Below are 15,538 nucleotides of genomic sequence, written 5' to 3' on the forward strand. Positions count from 1 at the left end.
TACATCTACTCAGTCCTCCAGATACATTTCCTACAATAGATTAGTGCATTGAGAGGGAGTATAAGGTGGCTCCTTCAAGTTCCTCTCTTTACTCGTGGATTGGTCCAGAATTGCATAGTGGACCTGCCTTTGATCTTGTTTTTTCCACTAAAGCATCCCTGGCCATGGCTAGGCAATTATCAATAAACATGACACTGAATTAGCCTTTAAATCCTAGCTCACCCAGTTCTAGCCCTGGGATCCTAAACTTTGATTAAGCCTTCAACCATGCATTTTAACTTTATCCTCTAGGTCCCAAACAAAGCCACCACTTGAACCCCACTCTATGTACATGAAAAAATCATTCATTCCACCCTTTCTTCCCCTACAGCAGTAATAATCCTACCTTACAGCTGTTCCTTTTATCTATACTTCAACATATGAGATGATCATCTGTACTCAAGTATCCTAAAAATCTTTAATCTCCTCACTTGAACAACTATATCCATATATTTACCATCAGGTATGTCTCCAAGGCGGTCCACACGTGCCAGTCCTTCAGCTTCGCACCGTTCTTCAAGAATTGCTGGATTCTTTCTTCCCTGGACTTGGGCGCAAGAGCTGGGTGAGCTTTATCCCTTTTGATTCCAAGCACGTTCTCATGCACGTAGACGGACCACAGATTACAAGTTGCTTCTGTCGTATGAGGCGGGATTTCCCACTCACGTTTCTGCTGGTTGTGTCCCAACTCGTGAATAGGGCCCCACAGGCCATTGGCTGTGATGTGCTCAGCATTGGTCAGCTCTTTCGCGGAAGGCAAGTGGCACATGATAGGATAACCTGCGTGCATCCACCCTGAAGACAGAGAACAAAGACAGCAGATTAGTTTTTGATAGAGGTAGCATGCTTTATTTTACAACAAGATAAGACAATGGCATCCTTGAGCAAGGTTTTCCATACAAGCTGCTTCTAGGACAAAATAAAAGGTTAGTATTTTCAGTAATTCTTATACCAGTGGAAAAGAGGTGAAATCATAGATAATATCTTTCGCGCAGAGTAACTGATTGCTAACATCTGAAGGCAGAACCATGTTTCCGAATACCACTGAAGTGCTGGAAATCCTTATGGGGGGCACACTCATGGATTTGAGCGCTCACATTCTGGGGACTTGGTAAGAAAAGGTTATCTTTATGATGAATCTATTACTGATAGTCTAAAGAAAGTCTAAATTACATAGCTGGAAACTGCTTCAATAGTTTTTTGTTGAGTACACTGTACACCTTGTACCAGAAACTCAGCAAAAGATTGGAAGAAATGTTCATCTGTCCAGATGAAAATCTAATTCCTCAGGAACGAAAGCTGAATCACTCCTGAGCAACCCATAGTCTTGACTGTACACAGTCTACACTTCAGGAACACAGCCAGCCTGAAGCCCTCCATGAACTTGGCTGAAGTTATGGCGACTAGCAAGAAGTCTTCCCTGAGAGGACCTACATATAGGTTGAGGACATGGAATGGAAAAGCATTAGTCTGCCTAGTCCCAGAGCTAAGTCTTATTTAACTGCAGGATGACTGTCAGTGGATCATCTGAAGAAGGTAACTCAATCACCACTCAAACACTGAGGATCAAGAGTCTCCAGGTGGCCCTTTAGGCACCAGTGACCAGGGCTAATTCTGCACATGTACCTGGATCCCTGCATCTGCCTATTGCATGGAAAAAGTAATAACAGTGTCCACTAAGCAGGCGATTTGGTAGGTGTTTCAAGGCAATGTCTAATATTAGAAAATTTCACATTTCATCGTCCTCTGTGCTGTTTTTCAGGCATCTGCCGGAAAATCCACATGTGCCGAGAGGCTTATGAAATGGAAGGCGAGGTCCTCAAGACCCAGGCACTTAAGTAGAATGATGTTAGGATGAGGTGTGGAAGTCTCCTATTTTCCTTACTAAGAGGGTCCACCCTCTGCAGATTCCCGTGTAGTATTTACAGGATGTCTGAGAGCCTGACCTAGCAGAGCTAAAATCAGGCTACCAGAATGACACTATGGCCAAGGCCTTCCTTCACATTCTGAATGGTAACCTGGATCAGCTTAGTCAGAACCAAGATGTGTCAAAAAGTTGTTCTCCATCAGTCAAAAGATGTCTCCTGGCCTGGGGATTTGGTCTTCTCCATAAGAAGAAAGGAATCTTTTACACATGTAGATCTTGTGTGTCACAAAATATTGATAGTTTAACACCCCAAGACCCCAAAAAAACTCTGTCAAGGACTTTTTAATAGATTAATCATTCACGGATGAACTTGGCAGAGCAAGGCTGATGATGTCTGTTTTCAAGTTGTGGAGTCAATGTGATAGACCATCAGAAACATATTGAGGGCAATGACTCACTCCTACTTTTGCTTGCCACTAGAATGCTGTTTTTGTACGGCCAAGAAAGCACTTTTAACTCCAACAAATTTATGGAGAAAATATTTATTTAATCTGTTCCAAAAGAACGCTACTGTGAGCCCACCAGCAGAGCACTTAGGAGTTAAGCTTGTCCATGATAGGTGGAATAGTAGGTGAAACGGGCACTGTCTAGAAGGCTGGCAGCATGGGCCAAACATCTCACAATTTATAAGAGAACTTGATGAACAGGAAGAGGCTCAGACTTCTAGTCCATTACCATATCCCAGGGAACAGCCTTCTGCAGCTGCAGGCAGTGCACATGGAGATCTGCATAACATGGCTGGTCTAACCGGTTCCTACTCTACTTTTTGGATGCTACTTTCAACAAACATTTGCAATGCAATAGGTCTTGCATTTGCGAGAGATTAAGCGTTTGACATTGTAAATGACAATGCCTTTTATTTATCTGTTTTGATAATTAACACATAAATAAAAGGCATTTTCATTTACAATGCCAATAGCTCAAACTCTTGTAAATGTGAGACCTATTTCATTTCAAAGAAGCGGCCGCCATTGTCCCAGGCTGCGAGGAAAGTGAAAGCGCTCATGGCACACTGAATGTTGCAGGAAAGCATGTTGTGTCTGCAGTAGGAGAAACTCATTAAAGAAAATAATGCTTACAGACTAAATAAGACAAAGCGTGTAACAACGCAACGCAACACAAATGGCAAGTCCTTCTGGGAGGTTACAAATGAAGATAGGGTGGTACTAAGGAGTGACTAACAAGCATATTAACGAATCAGAAGCCATTATTTACGAAGGACATTGACACAAGCCAATTACAAATATGGGCGGAGAGTGGGAGGGGTTTCAAGTCTATACTCCAATACAGCATGCCTCGCAGAGCAGCGCATGAGCCACCCAGGCTCGACCTAAAAAAGGTCCAGGTAAACCTACTTTGAGGGTTGTTTATTGAGAACCTATGTCTATCTTGAGTATGCCTTACATGGCACTCATTAAGGTAAGTGTAGCAGCGGATTATTCCATGGTGCACAAAACGGGCCACCAGCTTCTGGATCTTGTTAAAGTGACAATGCACCCAGTCCTAAATCAGCATCCTGTACAGATAGCATTAATTCTCCACCACGATTCCGATGTACTTCCTCTGATCCTTCCAAACGGGCACATGTATGTATCATTCTGGTCCACTGTGTTCAGGCAATTTGTGTTCTAGGAATCTGATCTGCAAGATTCTCAACCACTCAGCAGCTTGAAGTTCGGCGTGCAGGTAGAATTCATTGCGCTTGTATGAATATACGATGATGCAAATCGACACAGTTCCGTTCCATATACAAAGGTAGTAGAAGTAATATCCCTTTCCATTTTCTTAAGGTATGACAGACTTCTTATCTGAACAAGGATAAACCTCTTGACCCAATGCAGATGTTAACAAGATGGGATGATCCTGCCTGAATGGACATGGGTGGGGTAGCTGTAGTGCTCAGCCATCCCGTACAGCGGAAAGCAACCATAGTTGTATGTCACTTTATCGGGGTCAACAACATCGACCTTTGGAAATATTGTTTCCCCATATCACCTAGCATTTGATCACTAAGGTAAGTATACATAGTTAAGTATAGCTTTAATATTCTTAACTCCACTAATCATGATAAGATTGTGGTAGTTAATATATTGCAATCTTTTTTGTAATACAACACACAATATAGTGACTCTCACTGCCTCACCCAACTCACATGTGCATCAACGGTGATTGGGGTCGACTGCGGTTCTGGAGGGAGGACTTTCCTACACTGGAGGGGAGTGTTACTCCAGAGATGTAAAAAAGGACATCAGAACTCCACTGAAGTGTTTGGGCCCTCTTTGCCACTGTTAAAGCCTGGTAAATGGAGAAAGTCTTTCCACTGAAATGCCTACTTTTGTACTTTTTAGCCAAGTCCAAATAGGGAGAGGTAGCTCCTGGAACCTTGGGGACTTCCAGACTTTGAAAGGCTGACCTTCACCACCTGAAAAGAGAGAGGACTGCGGCCTGGATGGTACCCAATTGAAGTCACTCAGAAATGTATTCACAATTCTGTCTTTTTTGTACAAAATGAGGACATCAGTGGAGGTGTTGAAGATGGTTTTGCTGTCAAGAGCACAATCATTTTCATGGTCCTCGGGCACAGAAATATACCACAGTGCAGCTGCCTATCCTTCCCGCTATTGGCATCAGATTTTATATCTGGGTCTAGAAAACAGTGAGTCTAAGGAAAGGTATTGTGGCTGAGAGATCCGCTGGTTCATCACCACTCTGGTTGATAATACTGGGTTTACCAGACGCAGGGCCTAACGGGTCAACTGGACTCGCACCAGCATATCTAGTAAGGATAGAGAAAGAGAATGAGGTCAGTTTAGGGAGCATCGGAAAGGGTATTACCTCCAGGATAATCAGTAGTATACTACTGGAGTGGTCTGGGAGCAAGCAGGGCATAAAATGCCGTCCCATCCTTCAACTTGGTACTTAAAGCATCCAGAAGTCAGTCAGAAGTCAACCAGAAGAGCAACACGCAGGTGAATCCCACACCTGGATCAGAAGAGACCAGGTGAGGTTTATCCACCTTAGATTCCAGCAATACCTGAACCAAAGTTCGGAACCTCGGATCCTCCTGCTGCAGAGCCCACCTTCTGTGAGGAGAGTGTCGCTGGAGACATTTCGAAAGGTGGTAATCGGGGAAGACCTTTTATTGATATAGGCAGCAGCAGTTTGAGCTTGACGCAAAAAACAGCTAATATTACATTCTGCCACTCCATAACCCTACTAGCTTTAGACAGGAAGAGGGCCAGGGCTAGAAGAGAACCAAGAAAGTAACTGCTGTTTCCATAGTATTTCTCCAGCCCCGAAAGTGCTGATTTGCAAAATAATGTTCCAGGCTGATATCTACCCTGTTCAACTCTGGAAATAATCCCTTAGTTGCTACCTCAAGTAGAACACATTTCATGTCCTTCACTTAACAGTACAGATTGTCACCAAGTTACATAGGACAGGGTGGAGAGAGGAAGGGAAGAGGGGAATAAGCTAGCCTGTTCAAAGGAGAAGGGAGGTGACATAGTGGGAGAGGAAGCTGGCACAAAGAGAGAGAGAGAGAGAAAGAGAAAGAGAGAAGAGAGAGAGAGAGAGAGAGAGAGAGAGAGAGAGAGAGAGAGAGAGAGAGAGAGAGAGAGAGAGAGAGAAGGGGGATGATAGAGTATATGGTGGAGGATGGAAAGAGGAGAATTAGAGCAAGAGGATCAATTGAAGAGAAACACAGAGAGCAATACAGAGGAAGCACAGCACAGTGGGATTGGGAGTGAGTGTGAAACAGAAGGAATGAAAAAGCAGGTAGGACTCGAATGGGAAAAAAACTAGTATGAAAGAAATCAGTCAAAAAAGAGGGCATGGGAAACAAAGAGTAGGGAGAGGAAGACTTGGAAAGAGAAAAAGGGAAATAAAAGATGGAGGCACAGCACACAAAAGATTATAAAATGCTGATTTCTTTTTTTAAATGCAAAGCAGATTCATTCATAGACAAAATGTGCCCCTCTTTCAAGGGCTTTATTCCTAGATACTGGGAACTATGGGAACCAACAGGTAGTAGAGACAGCTTCTAGTAATCCGTTTCTTTGTACCAGTCAATTTTATATTGAAACAAGTGCATTCAAAGTTCCATGCCGAATATAAAATTGTGTTTGAACAGTGATTGAGCCCAGGTTTACAATAACAAGTTTAGACAGATTGAACCCAGTCAGGTTTTTGCAGATACACTTTCCTCCAGGTAATACATGGAGAAAACTGAAAACAGTGTAGCAGGGGGAAATGTGGAAATAACAGTAACAAATGGCAGTTTCTGCATGTTTAACCAATTTATGCAAAACTGAGACTCAAGGGCAAAAACCACCCTAGTACAGAGCACAAACGCAATTTTTCTGGCCATTTTCTGCATTGGATTAGAACTTAGCACCCAGAAGCAAGATACCTCCCGCACTTGAGATAGACAGATTGCTCACCTAGTTCTATCTAAAAGGTCTCTTTCTAATACTCATACCTGAACTTTCAACCTCCCAAGGCTTCTAAAACTGTACTCTTTAGGCTCCAATGAAGCTGACCTTTGATGGTTAAGAAAGTGACCTATAGTTCTATTTTTACTTAAGTATGCTTTTTGCATTATTTAGTTATTTTTGCATCATGTTAAAACTGCTTTCTAGAGCCTGTCGTGAGGTTTGCTTCCTTTTGATTGCTTTAGCTTGACACTTCCAAGTAGATTCTCAGTCATAAAGCATGACTGAGAATCTACTAGGGAATGGCAAGAGGAGAACACGATGTGCGCATAAAATGAATTCTATCAAGTCCTTACACACATGCGGTCTACTAATGACAACCCAGTACTCACCGGCTGATATCTGAACATCGGTGACAAATCTCTCGGGCCTAGGGAAGTGGGGTGAGGAAGCCGCTAACTCTGCTATGGCGCCCATCATCTTGTCCCATAGAGCAAGTACAACATCAGGGTCCTCCATCGAGCGAACATTATCAGAGGGAAGCGTCAGGATAATATTTTCTGTGGCCAGCTCTGCCCAGGGTGATGGATAATGGCGGATGGTTGTCTGCCAAGCCGACTTGTTAGTTTCACCTACAATGAGAAAATTATCATCATCTACCTTATAGATTTTAAGGAATATTAGATGGATTTAAAACATAATGCAATAACTCTGACAAAAGTTGCAAAAGTTGCGAACCCCCAAAACATCCAACCTCGGTTCTTCATATAAGGTCCCCCCAGGGCTAAGGGGCTTAAGAAAGACCAGCCGCAGTCCAGAACTGAGGTTGGATATACGTATATATGTATAAATACTTATATACGTATAAATACATATATATGTATAAATACATATACACGTGATCTGCAGTATAGCACCAGAAAGTTCAGATGGGGTAACAACCCGTTATTTGTATTTGACTTTTTTTGGTAGATCACCACTGGACTAGTGTCATAACAACGGCAATAACACATAATATGATTATAAACTAGACGTAAGCAACATGCATAGCGACTGACAGGTACAAAATAATAAGCGCTATAACATAAAGAGGAAATAAACATTTGTAACCTATTGAAGTCAAGAGCCGAGACCTGTAAGCCTCTCTATATCAGACACTTCAGAATGTGTAGACAACATATCATGGAAAATGTGAGCATTGTTTGCTGAGACCACCTCCTTCCGGCGCAGCAGCCAGCTGAAACTCTGGATGGTTGTACAGTAAAGAAGAGTGATTCTTTGACTAGTTTATTGACATGGTGGAGACCAGGACAGAACCACACGATGGAGACCAGGAAGAACCACACGGTGGAGACCGGGAAGAATCACATGGTGGAGAAAGGGAAGAACCACACGGTGGAGACCAGGAAGAACCACACGGTGGAGACCAGGAAGAACCACATGGTGGAGAAAGGGAAGAACCACATGGTAGAGACCAGGAAGAACCAAACGGTGGAGACTAGGAAGAACCACATGGTGGAGACCACGAAGAACCACACGGTGGAGACCAGGAAGAACCACACGGTGGAAACCACGAAGAACCACATGGTGGAGACCAGGAAGAACCCCACAGAGAATTGAATCAACAAACTGTAGTAGATTGGCATTGCTGTATGTACTTACCACGTCGGAAGAAGGGAGCTCGCACCGCACCTTCAACGGTGACCTGCACCTTGCCAAGGTTACATTTTTCAGGCACCAGAAAATAGAGCAAGCCTCCCCAGAGGCAAGAGACGGGGACCTTTTCTTCATTGACGTTATATGTTCGTATGACTACTGGGGCGCGGCAGAACTGGTCTGCGCTGTTTAGGTTATCTGAATGGCATCCAATTTGCACCTGAAATTGTAATTGTTTTGATGAGTTTGTAAATTAATCCCATTGTAGGTGACAAATTATCATTAATGTTTGGTAGGTACACATGTATATTTCAACCCTTACCTTTATCAACAATTTATTAGTTAATAACGCACTTATTCATAAAACATTTGTAATAGATGCATTAAAATAAATTTTTTAAACTGTACAAATCAAAACAGGTAGGAATAATCTGGGCTAGAAACTTTACATCATTCATTACCTAGGAATTCTTATTAACATTTAAGGAAATTCACTACTGATAATGTATAGCTCTTTCAGGTCACTAAAGTAGCTCCCAGCAAAGAAGAACATGGATGTCTTTGGTAAATTCCTGTTCTGGAACTCCGGATTCCTGCAAGCGGATGCAGAAGTTTGCACGAGGAAGTAGCATCATCGAGAGGACAAGAGCTTTCAAATCACTGCCACGCGCAAAGTGACCACAGTGAAAAACAACCTGTATGTGGAGGCCATCTGCTGGACTCTGAACAGGGAAGGAGTCAACAACAGATGGGTCAGGGGAGAATTTTAAAAGATTTTTCTTGGAGCGGTCCAATGAAAATAAAATGGCGTGTTTGTTGACAAAATACACATCATTACACATTCTGCCCATTCCCTGCATCTGCGGTGACAACTACTTGCATGATGAGGCATGTGGGAAGTGGTGTGGACAAACTATGAGAGTGGCAGTAATCGATCAGGAGGGGTAGGAGAAAAGAGAAGAAAACACAAAACAACTCATGACTGGCACAACAACATGGTGGTCGCAGTGTACAGAAAAGGGCAGAAACATCCTCTCACGAGGATAAGGAAGTGGCCTGCCGACTATGAAGCAGCAGTCAGGGTGGCGCATTGGTCATTCTGCCTGCAGCACCTTGTTCGCCAGGCTGCTGGTGAGCACATGAAGCTCGACACCAGGGAGAAGCAGAAATGAAAGATGTGTTCACAAAGGCTATAAGCTAGCACTTGGCTTCTGTCACATGGCCCGTGGGGACATTGTAGTTTTCCCTAAGTTATCATGTGCACACTGCAGACTGTCCACTGCTTTGCACACGTTACAACATGAGCTTATTTTGCAAATGCTTCCTTTGATATTTTCACCTGAGAACCCACTGCTGTGTTCACGCTTAGCAGGTTCTTGGGATTTAGTCTGAACATTGCGAACAAGGTTGAACAACAGTGCCCCTTGTTATTCTGTTCTGGTCAGGCCCTAGCACCTAGAGAAAACATACAGATGCAGCTGTTGTGTAGGAATATGTACTTTAGTTTTATTGGAATACACGGTTAGGTAGCGGACACTTGGAGAGGGATCTTTCCAGGGAGCAGAGCATGACAGCACCTATGATGTAGAACTATCATCTAGAGACTGAAGTACGGCGTCTGCAGATAACACCCAGAGATCTTCTAACATATAATCATCCTGCGTCTGTGCAAGGGGAGGGAGGTTAGGCCACACTGTCTCTCACTATGGCAGCTCCTTTTATGATCTACGGATTACTTGCCATGCTGACTGTATTTGTGTTATGCATTTTTCTGCTTATTGTGGCACGTATACTTCATATTAGAGCACGTTAGTTCAAATAAATATTTTAAACTTGTTTGTGTCTCTGTCAGATCTTATTGTGAACAGGTACAAGAGTGTGAGCGAAAGGGTGTGTCTTGTTATCGCGCTTCCTGAGAGATCTGAGAGTGTTGTGTTCCGGGGTGTCTAATCACTTGTTCCTCTGTGAGTGAGTAGGAGGGCAAGTGAGACACTATAGCTAGTCGGTCCTGGGCTCATGGGTACTAAGGTAGTAGGATGACTCAGTCCCGAATGTATGATGTTACAATGCATACATTTACAATGCATGCCTTTACAACGCAGTTTTTACATTGCAACATCCTTTACAACGCATTCTTTTACATCGCATGCCATTACATCGCATTTTTAGAAACCACCTTTACAATGCATGCCATTACATCGCATTATGCCATTACAACGCATACCATTACATCGCATTTAAGGTAAGTGTTGGATAGTGTAGGGGTAATAATTACTATTCTAACTCCAGTAAGTTCAACAGTAGGGTAAGTGTTGGATAGTGTAGGGGTAGAAATTACTATTCTAACTCCAGTGAGTGCAACAGAAGGGTAAGTGTTGGATAGTGTAAGGGTACTAAGCGTTGTAATGGTATGCGTTGTAATGACTTGTGATGTAATGCCTGCGTTTTAGAGACATGCGTTGTAATGACATGCATTGTAGTGACATGCGATGTAATGGCTGCGTTGTAATGACATGCAATGTAAAGGATGTTGCGATGTAATGACTGCGTTGTAAAGGTAGTGCGATGTAATGACTGCGTTGTAAAGGTTGTTTCCCCTCAGTCCCTATATACTAAGGCCCCATAATCCTATGCATAGTTCTGTGTTTGTGCAGAATCCCTGCAACACTTCTGATATTAATATATCATAAGTCAATATTGAGAGCCAAATATGAATGTGTCTACCTGTCAGGATATCGCCTGCGGAATACTGTCCTTTATGATATTTAATTTATTTTTGCTGTTTTTATGGCTCGAACCAGGTTGGTGGTCATTAGAGCTCTTTCCACAGAACCAGACTACATTACACATTTGTTTTAGGCACCAGCAGATTAAGTGATTTGCCCATAACCGCAGGTTGTTGACCTGAGGCCAGGATCCTATCCTGGTTCCCCATGTCCAAGATCGGCAACTCTAGCCACCAGGCTACAATTCCTCCCCTAAATTCATAACCAACCTATTTTGTTTCCAGTCCATGTTCGCATAGTACATATTACTTATTGGTTGAAATCAATCAGTAAACTGGAGCCCAGTGGGGACCTTCTGATCTGCTTCATTCCAGAGACAGGCCTGACACTGCAAGCAACATAATTCCTATTGAATTATTTATTCCAGTCAAGAAAAAGGCAAATGTACCCGAATATAGCGCAGGGTTTTGGTCCATGTAAAGACAGCAAATCCAACAATGCTGTGAATGACTCGAGTACGTATGGAACTTTTTTGCATTATCTGTAATTGTCTTTAATGGACGTCTGTGTATTCACTAATTCCACTCCCACCGCTGCAAAAGCAAATGGCCGCATCCTCACAGCAGATCTTGTTAGTAATCCCAACCATCACTCTCCTGATTTGTTACTTCTAAAATGGGACTCATCTCAAAGCCTATGAATAGTCTCTTAATTTAACTAATATGCATGGTGTATCATATATCACTGCTAAAAGTCTGTGGATTCCTACATGTATTTAAATGCACCAGGAAGCATAGCTAACATAAGCACACCCCTTTAATCGCTGAAGGATTGTTCTCAATTGTAAACACTCCATATACGTACACAATGTTTTCTGCCTATAGGTTCAGTGTAGTGGGGACTTGCAAAGGCAATATTTATCGATGCAGAGGGCCTAAGCTTGTTTCAGTCATCGAAATACATTCTTCTTTTTATTGCTTTCTTGCTTATTCTTTCAGTAGTCTTTCTTCCATTTCATTGGATGGGGTGGGCACTGAAGCGCTAGTCTTTCTTTCACTACAACATACAATTTACGTTTAGGTAATGAGTGATAATCTTTTATCTTTAAAACTTGAGTCTGATTGCTCTTGTCGTGCTTGGTACTTTTATGGTATGGGCAGAGGTCTTAAGTGTAATGCATTTAAGTAATGGGACAAAAAATGCTAAAATTCAATGTTTTCGCATGGTATAGGGCTCCTGAATCGCTAATCCTTGTAACTCTATTAATCAATCCAGACCCTTCGTACATTTGTAGGTGCCCTGTAAGGGTGACTAGCCTGTTCATTTCATCACAGAAACTTTCTGCATATTTTGGGACGCAGGCTTGGTAGTCAGTGAGGACAGGGAGCGAATCATACCACATCCTGACAGCATATTGATCGGTTGCACACCAGCTCTGGAGCCTTCAATTGTAGCATTTTCTGACCACCAACGAAATGATTTTGCTCTGATTGCAGGACAACTCAACTTAAAAAAGGTAGGAGAATGTGTCGAAGACCTAATTCCCCAAGATGCCCAATCTTCTTTTAAGTGCAGATGTCCTAGTGGCATCCAATCTCAAGCGAACAAGAGATCAGTGGAAGAGTAGAGCCAGCGCCTCTACGGTTCAATGGTAACCAGTGTGACACCCCCTTACAACCCTCATGTATGTGCCTATGTGTGGGCGCCATGCACTCTTACCCCACACGGGCTATATAGACAGAAGTGGCTTTGGTCGGCCAGTGCTCCTGTCACACAGATGACAAAGTAAACACAAGGTGGACAGCCCCAACATACACACAAACAGATAATTTAAGGACATGTGTACTATTTACTAGCCACAAAAGGTCACACGTTGCAACTAGTATTTTTGCAACCAATAAATATTTTTGCGAACTGACCAATGTACTATTAAGTGAGTTTGTATAAAAATTAAAGAATTGGATTGAGTCCCAATCTGGCTTACCCAATTAATATTCTTTTCATAAATTGATACTCAATCCAATTGGCCACAATAACAGGCGTGGTTACCTGCAAGGGTCAGCATGCCACCATGTCTGTTACTGATTTTCAATAAATAAACTCATTTATTTTTAATGCAGCCCGTTTCCTTATAAAATGGTTTAATTTATTTAACGTTTATTTAGGAGTTGCCAGCGGTCCTCTGGACACCTAGAATACGCTGAATTATATCTGTTTGGAATCCCATTTTAGGATTGAGAAAAAAATTGTCAGAAAAAAATGTCCAGGTCCTAAAATGGGCTTAGTACATTGGAATTTTTAAAAATCTATTGCAAATGGCAAATCAGTGTTGTTGCAATCATTAAAAGAGTTTGTACATTTGGAGCCGTATTACAGATGGTGCCCCAGGGGCACAACCGCGTTTGCGCCCGCTTTGCACGGCCCCTGGGCACTTTGGTATTATAGAAGGGGACGCAGACGGTTGTGCATCCCCTTCTATAATACCGATAGTGCTGGCGTACTTAAAGCGCCAGCACTGCTATCAACAGAGGGTGTTCCCACATTTGCATAGGTGCGTGCCCTATGCAAATGAGGAAATTCCTTTGACTCCGCGTCCACGCCATATTACAAACGTGGGCGCAGAGTCAAAGAAGCCCTCTGGAGGCGCACTGAAAGCAGCCCTCTGCAGGGGATAAAGGGTGTCCCATGGACCCCCCCAGACATCCCCTTGCATGCGGGTGCAGTCACTGACTACACCCCCCCACAAGGGGATCTCTAAACCCCTTTTAAAGTGCAGGCGGGTACAGTCTGCACTGTGAAAACATGGAGCGGCTGCTCCTGGTTTTCACCCCTTGTTTTCACATACATGCGCTGCCCCAGGGCAGCGCGAGTTTGCGGCTGCCCTGGGGGCAGCGCATACACCATAATCGGGTGCATTATCTCTGATTGCACCTGGCGCACCTTTTGAAAGGTGCGCCGGGCGCAAAGAGTGATAATGTGTAATACGGCCCCTGGCCCTTATATTTTAGGCTAGATGCAGCCCCTTGGTTAAGTGGTGAGGTATATATAGCTAATGGTACCATGAGAAGCAGAAAGGCACATGAGAACTGAAGGATTGGATGCAGGGCATACCATTCTGGTTTCAGATTAGGATATGGCAGGAAATGGAAGTGGTATAGTCAAAAATAAATTTAGTGATAATATATTTTAGTTTAGGGTCATAGTAGTTTAGGATCATAGAAAATGAAAGTGACTCAGCTGTGTGTTTAGCTGAGTGATAGTAACCTTATTTCACGGGTGACATGAACAAAGCATACAGATACAGAGAATTTGTTACAAATTATATAAATCAATGTACAAGGGCACATACTAGTTTGTAAATTAGCGGAGAAATGTTGGCACAGCTGGAAGCCTGAATAATCCTACAACCAGTTGAGTAAAGGCAACCCTTACACTGCTACTGTGGAAACGACACGCGTGAAGGGAAGACAAAGCATGTGGAACATGTGGTCTGATATGTGTGATCCTTTTGTAAAAGAACAAAGGACCTTATTTAGATTTTGGGGGCAGAATACTCTGTCAAAACACAACACATGTTCTGTCTGCTGAATTACAAGTGCCATATGCTCTAATGCGCTTGTAATACAGCGGGCAGGATATCGGTCATGTTTCTGACGCAGTAACCTATCTGGCCAAACTATAAGTAAATCCAAAAGTCTGAAGCATCTACGGCAGAAACTGAGGTAATACGGAGTTAGATGTGTTGGAGAAAGCTCTTGCATTTACTGTTTGTGGGAGCCTCACAGCTGTACTGAGGCACTGTGAGTTGTAAGCCTGGCTGCAATGTGAGGCGTCAACTGATTGGAGACTTCTGCCCAATAGGATGCGAGTCTGACAGTATTTAGCAGCTGCAAATGAGAAATAAACCTTCCAGGAAAAAGCATAAATGGAGGTGCGGTCACAAGCAACATGACCATCCATGAGGCCCTCACGTGGTTGCCTTTCCCTGTAAGCAAGGAGTCCATTTCTGCTCACATGAGAACTAATGACTTTCCCACTTTTAAACCTCAATCTACTCATTCCAGGAGCCAGGCCCATCGATAGGTGGGATATTCACAAGTGCGCGTTAGCCTGAAAACACAATAGTTGTATTCTCAGGGTCCGATTCACAAGGAGCCTCGGGAGTCGTGGAGGAGGCCCACAGTCGTAGCGGAATCTCTTCTTTGAGAATTCTCATGGCGGAGATAACGCCACGACTTCGAAGCCTCCGCCATGACTCCGGAGGCTCTTTGTGAATTGAGCCCACAATGTTTTGGTGCATATATAAATTATACAACATAGCATACTGTCGAGAACTGAAGTTAATGTGAAATATCCTGAAGGAAGGGCAACTTACCGAAAGACCTTTTCCTGCCACATTTGATGGAAGAGTAATTGTGGCTGTCCATGCAGGAGGAATGTAGAGGGCTGTGCTGACCCAGGCAGCGGGGCCTGCAGGCAGAGAGGAAGCATTTCTTCAGAAGAGGTACAAACTCACAAAGAGATTCACAGCTACCAAGGCAAACATGCAGCAACATCTGCACACAAAACACAGGCAAAAGAACATACTTGGTATTGGCTGTTTTTCATCTACAACCCTGTAGCATCCTCCTTCTTCTCTCTTTCTTTCCTCTGTATTCTCTGCACCAACTTCTGTTTCCACTCTCACTCCTTACTTTCTCATTTGAAGACACACCCAGGCACCATGCGACCAGAATGATTCCACAGTAAAATCAATA

At 43.2% G+C, this 15,538-nt stretch overlaps 1 protein-coding gene across 2 annotated transcripts in view; it reads right to left on the bottom strand.

The window, feature by feature from the left end:
- The window catches only part of LOC146772550 (TRPM8 channel-associated factor homolog), a 31,349-nt gene that overhangs the window by 4,312 nt on the left and 11,499 nt on the right, over positions 1–15,538 (bottom strand). For both annotated transcript variants that reach the window (XM_085639599.1, XM_085639600.1), the window contains 4 exons: positions 15,157–15,251; positions 8,062–8,275; positions 6,792–7,031; positions 497–834 (listed from right to left, as the gene is read on the bottom strand). In XM_085639599.1, the coding sequence (XP_085495725.1) occupies positions 497–834; positions 6,792–7,031; positions 8,062–8,275; positions 15,157–15,251 (887 nt within the window). The remainder of the gene's footprint in view (positions 1–496; positions 835–6,791; positions 7,032–8,061; positions 8,276–15,156; positions 15,252–15,538) is intronic.

Source organism: Triturus cristatus, chromosome 12 (genome assembly GCF_964204655.1).
Source record: "Triturus cristatus chromosome 12, aTriCri1.1, whole genome shotgun sequence".
Classification (NCBI taxonomy): domain Eukaryota; kingdom Metazoa; phylum Chordata; class Amphibia; order Caudata; family Salamandridae; genus Triturus; species Triturus cristatus.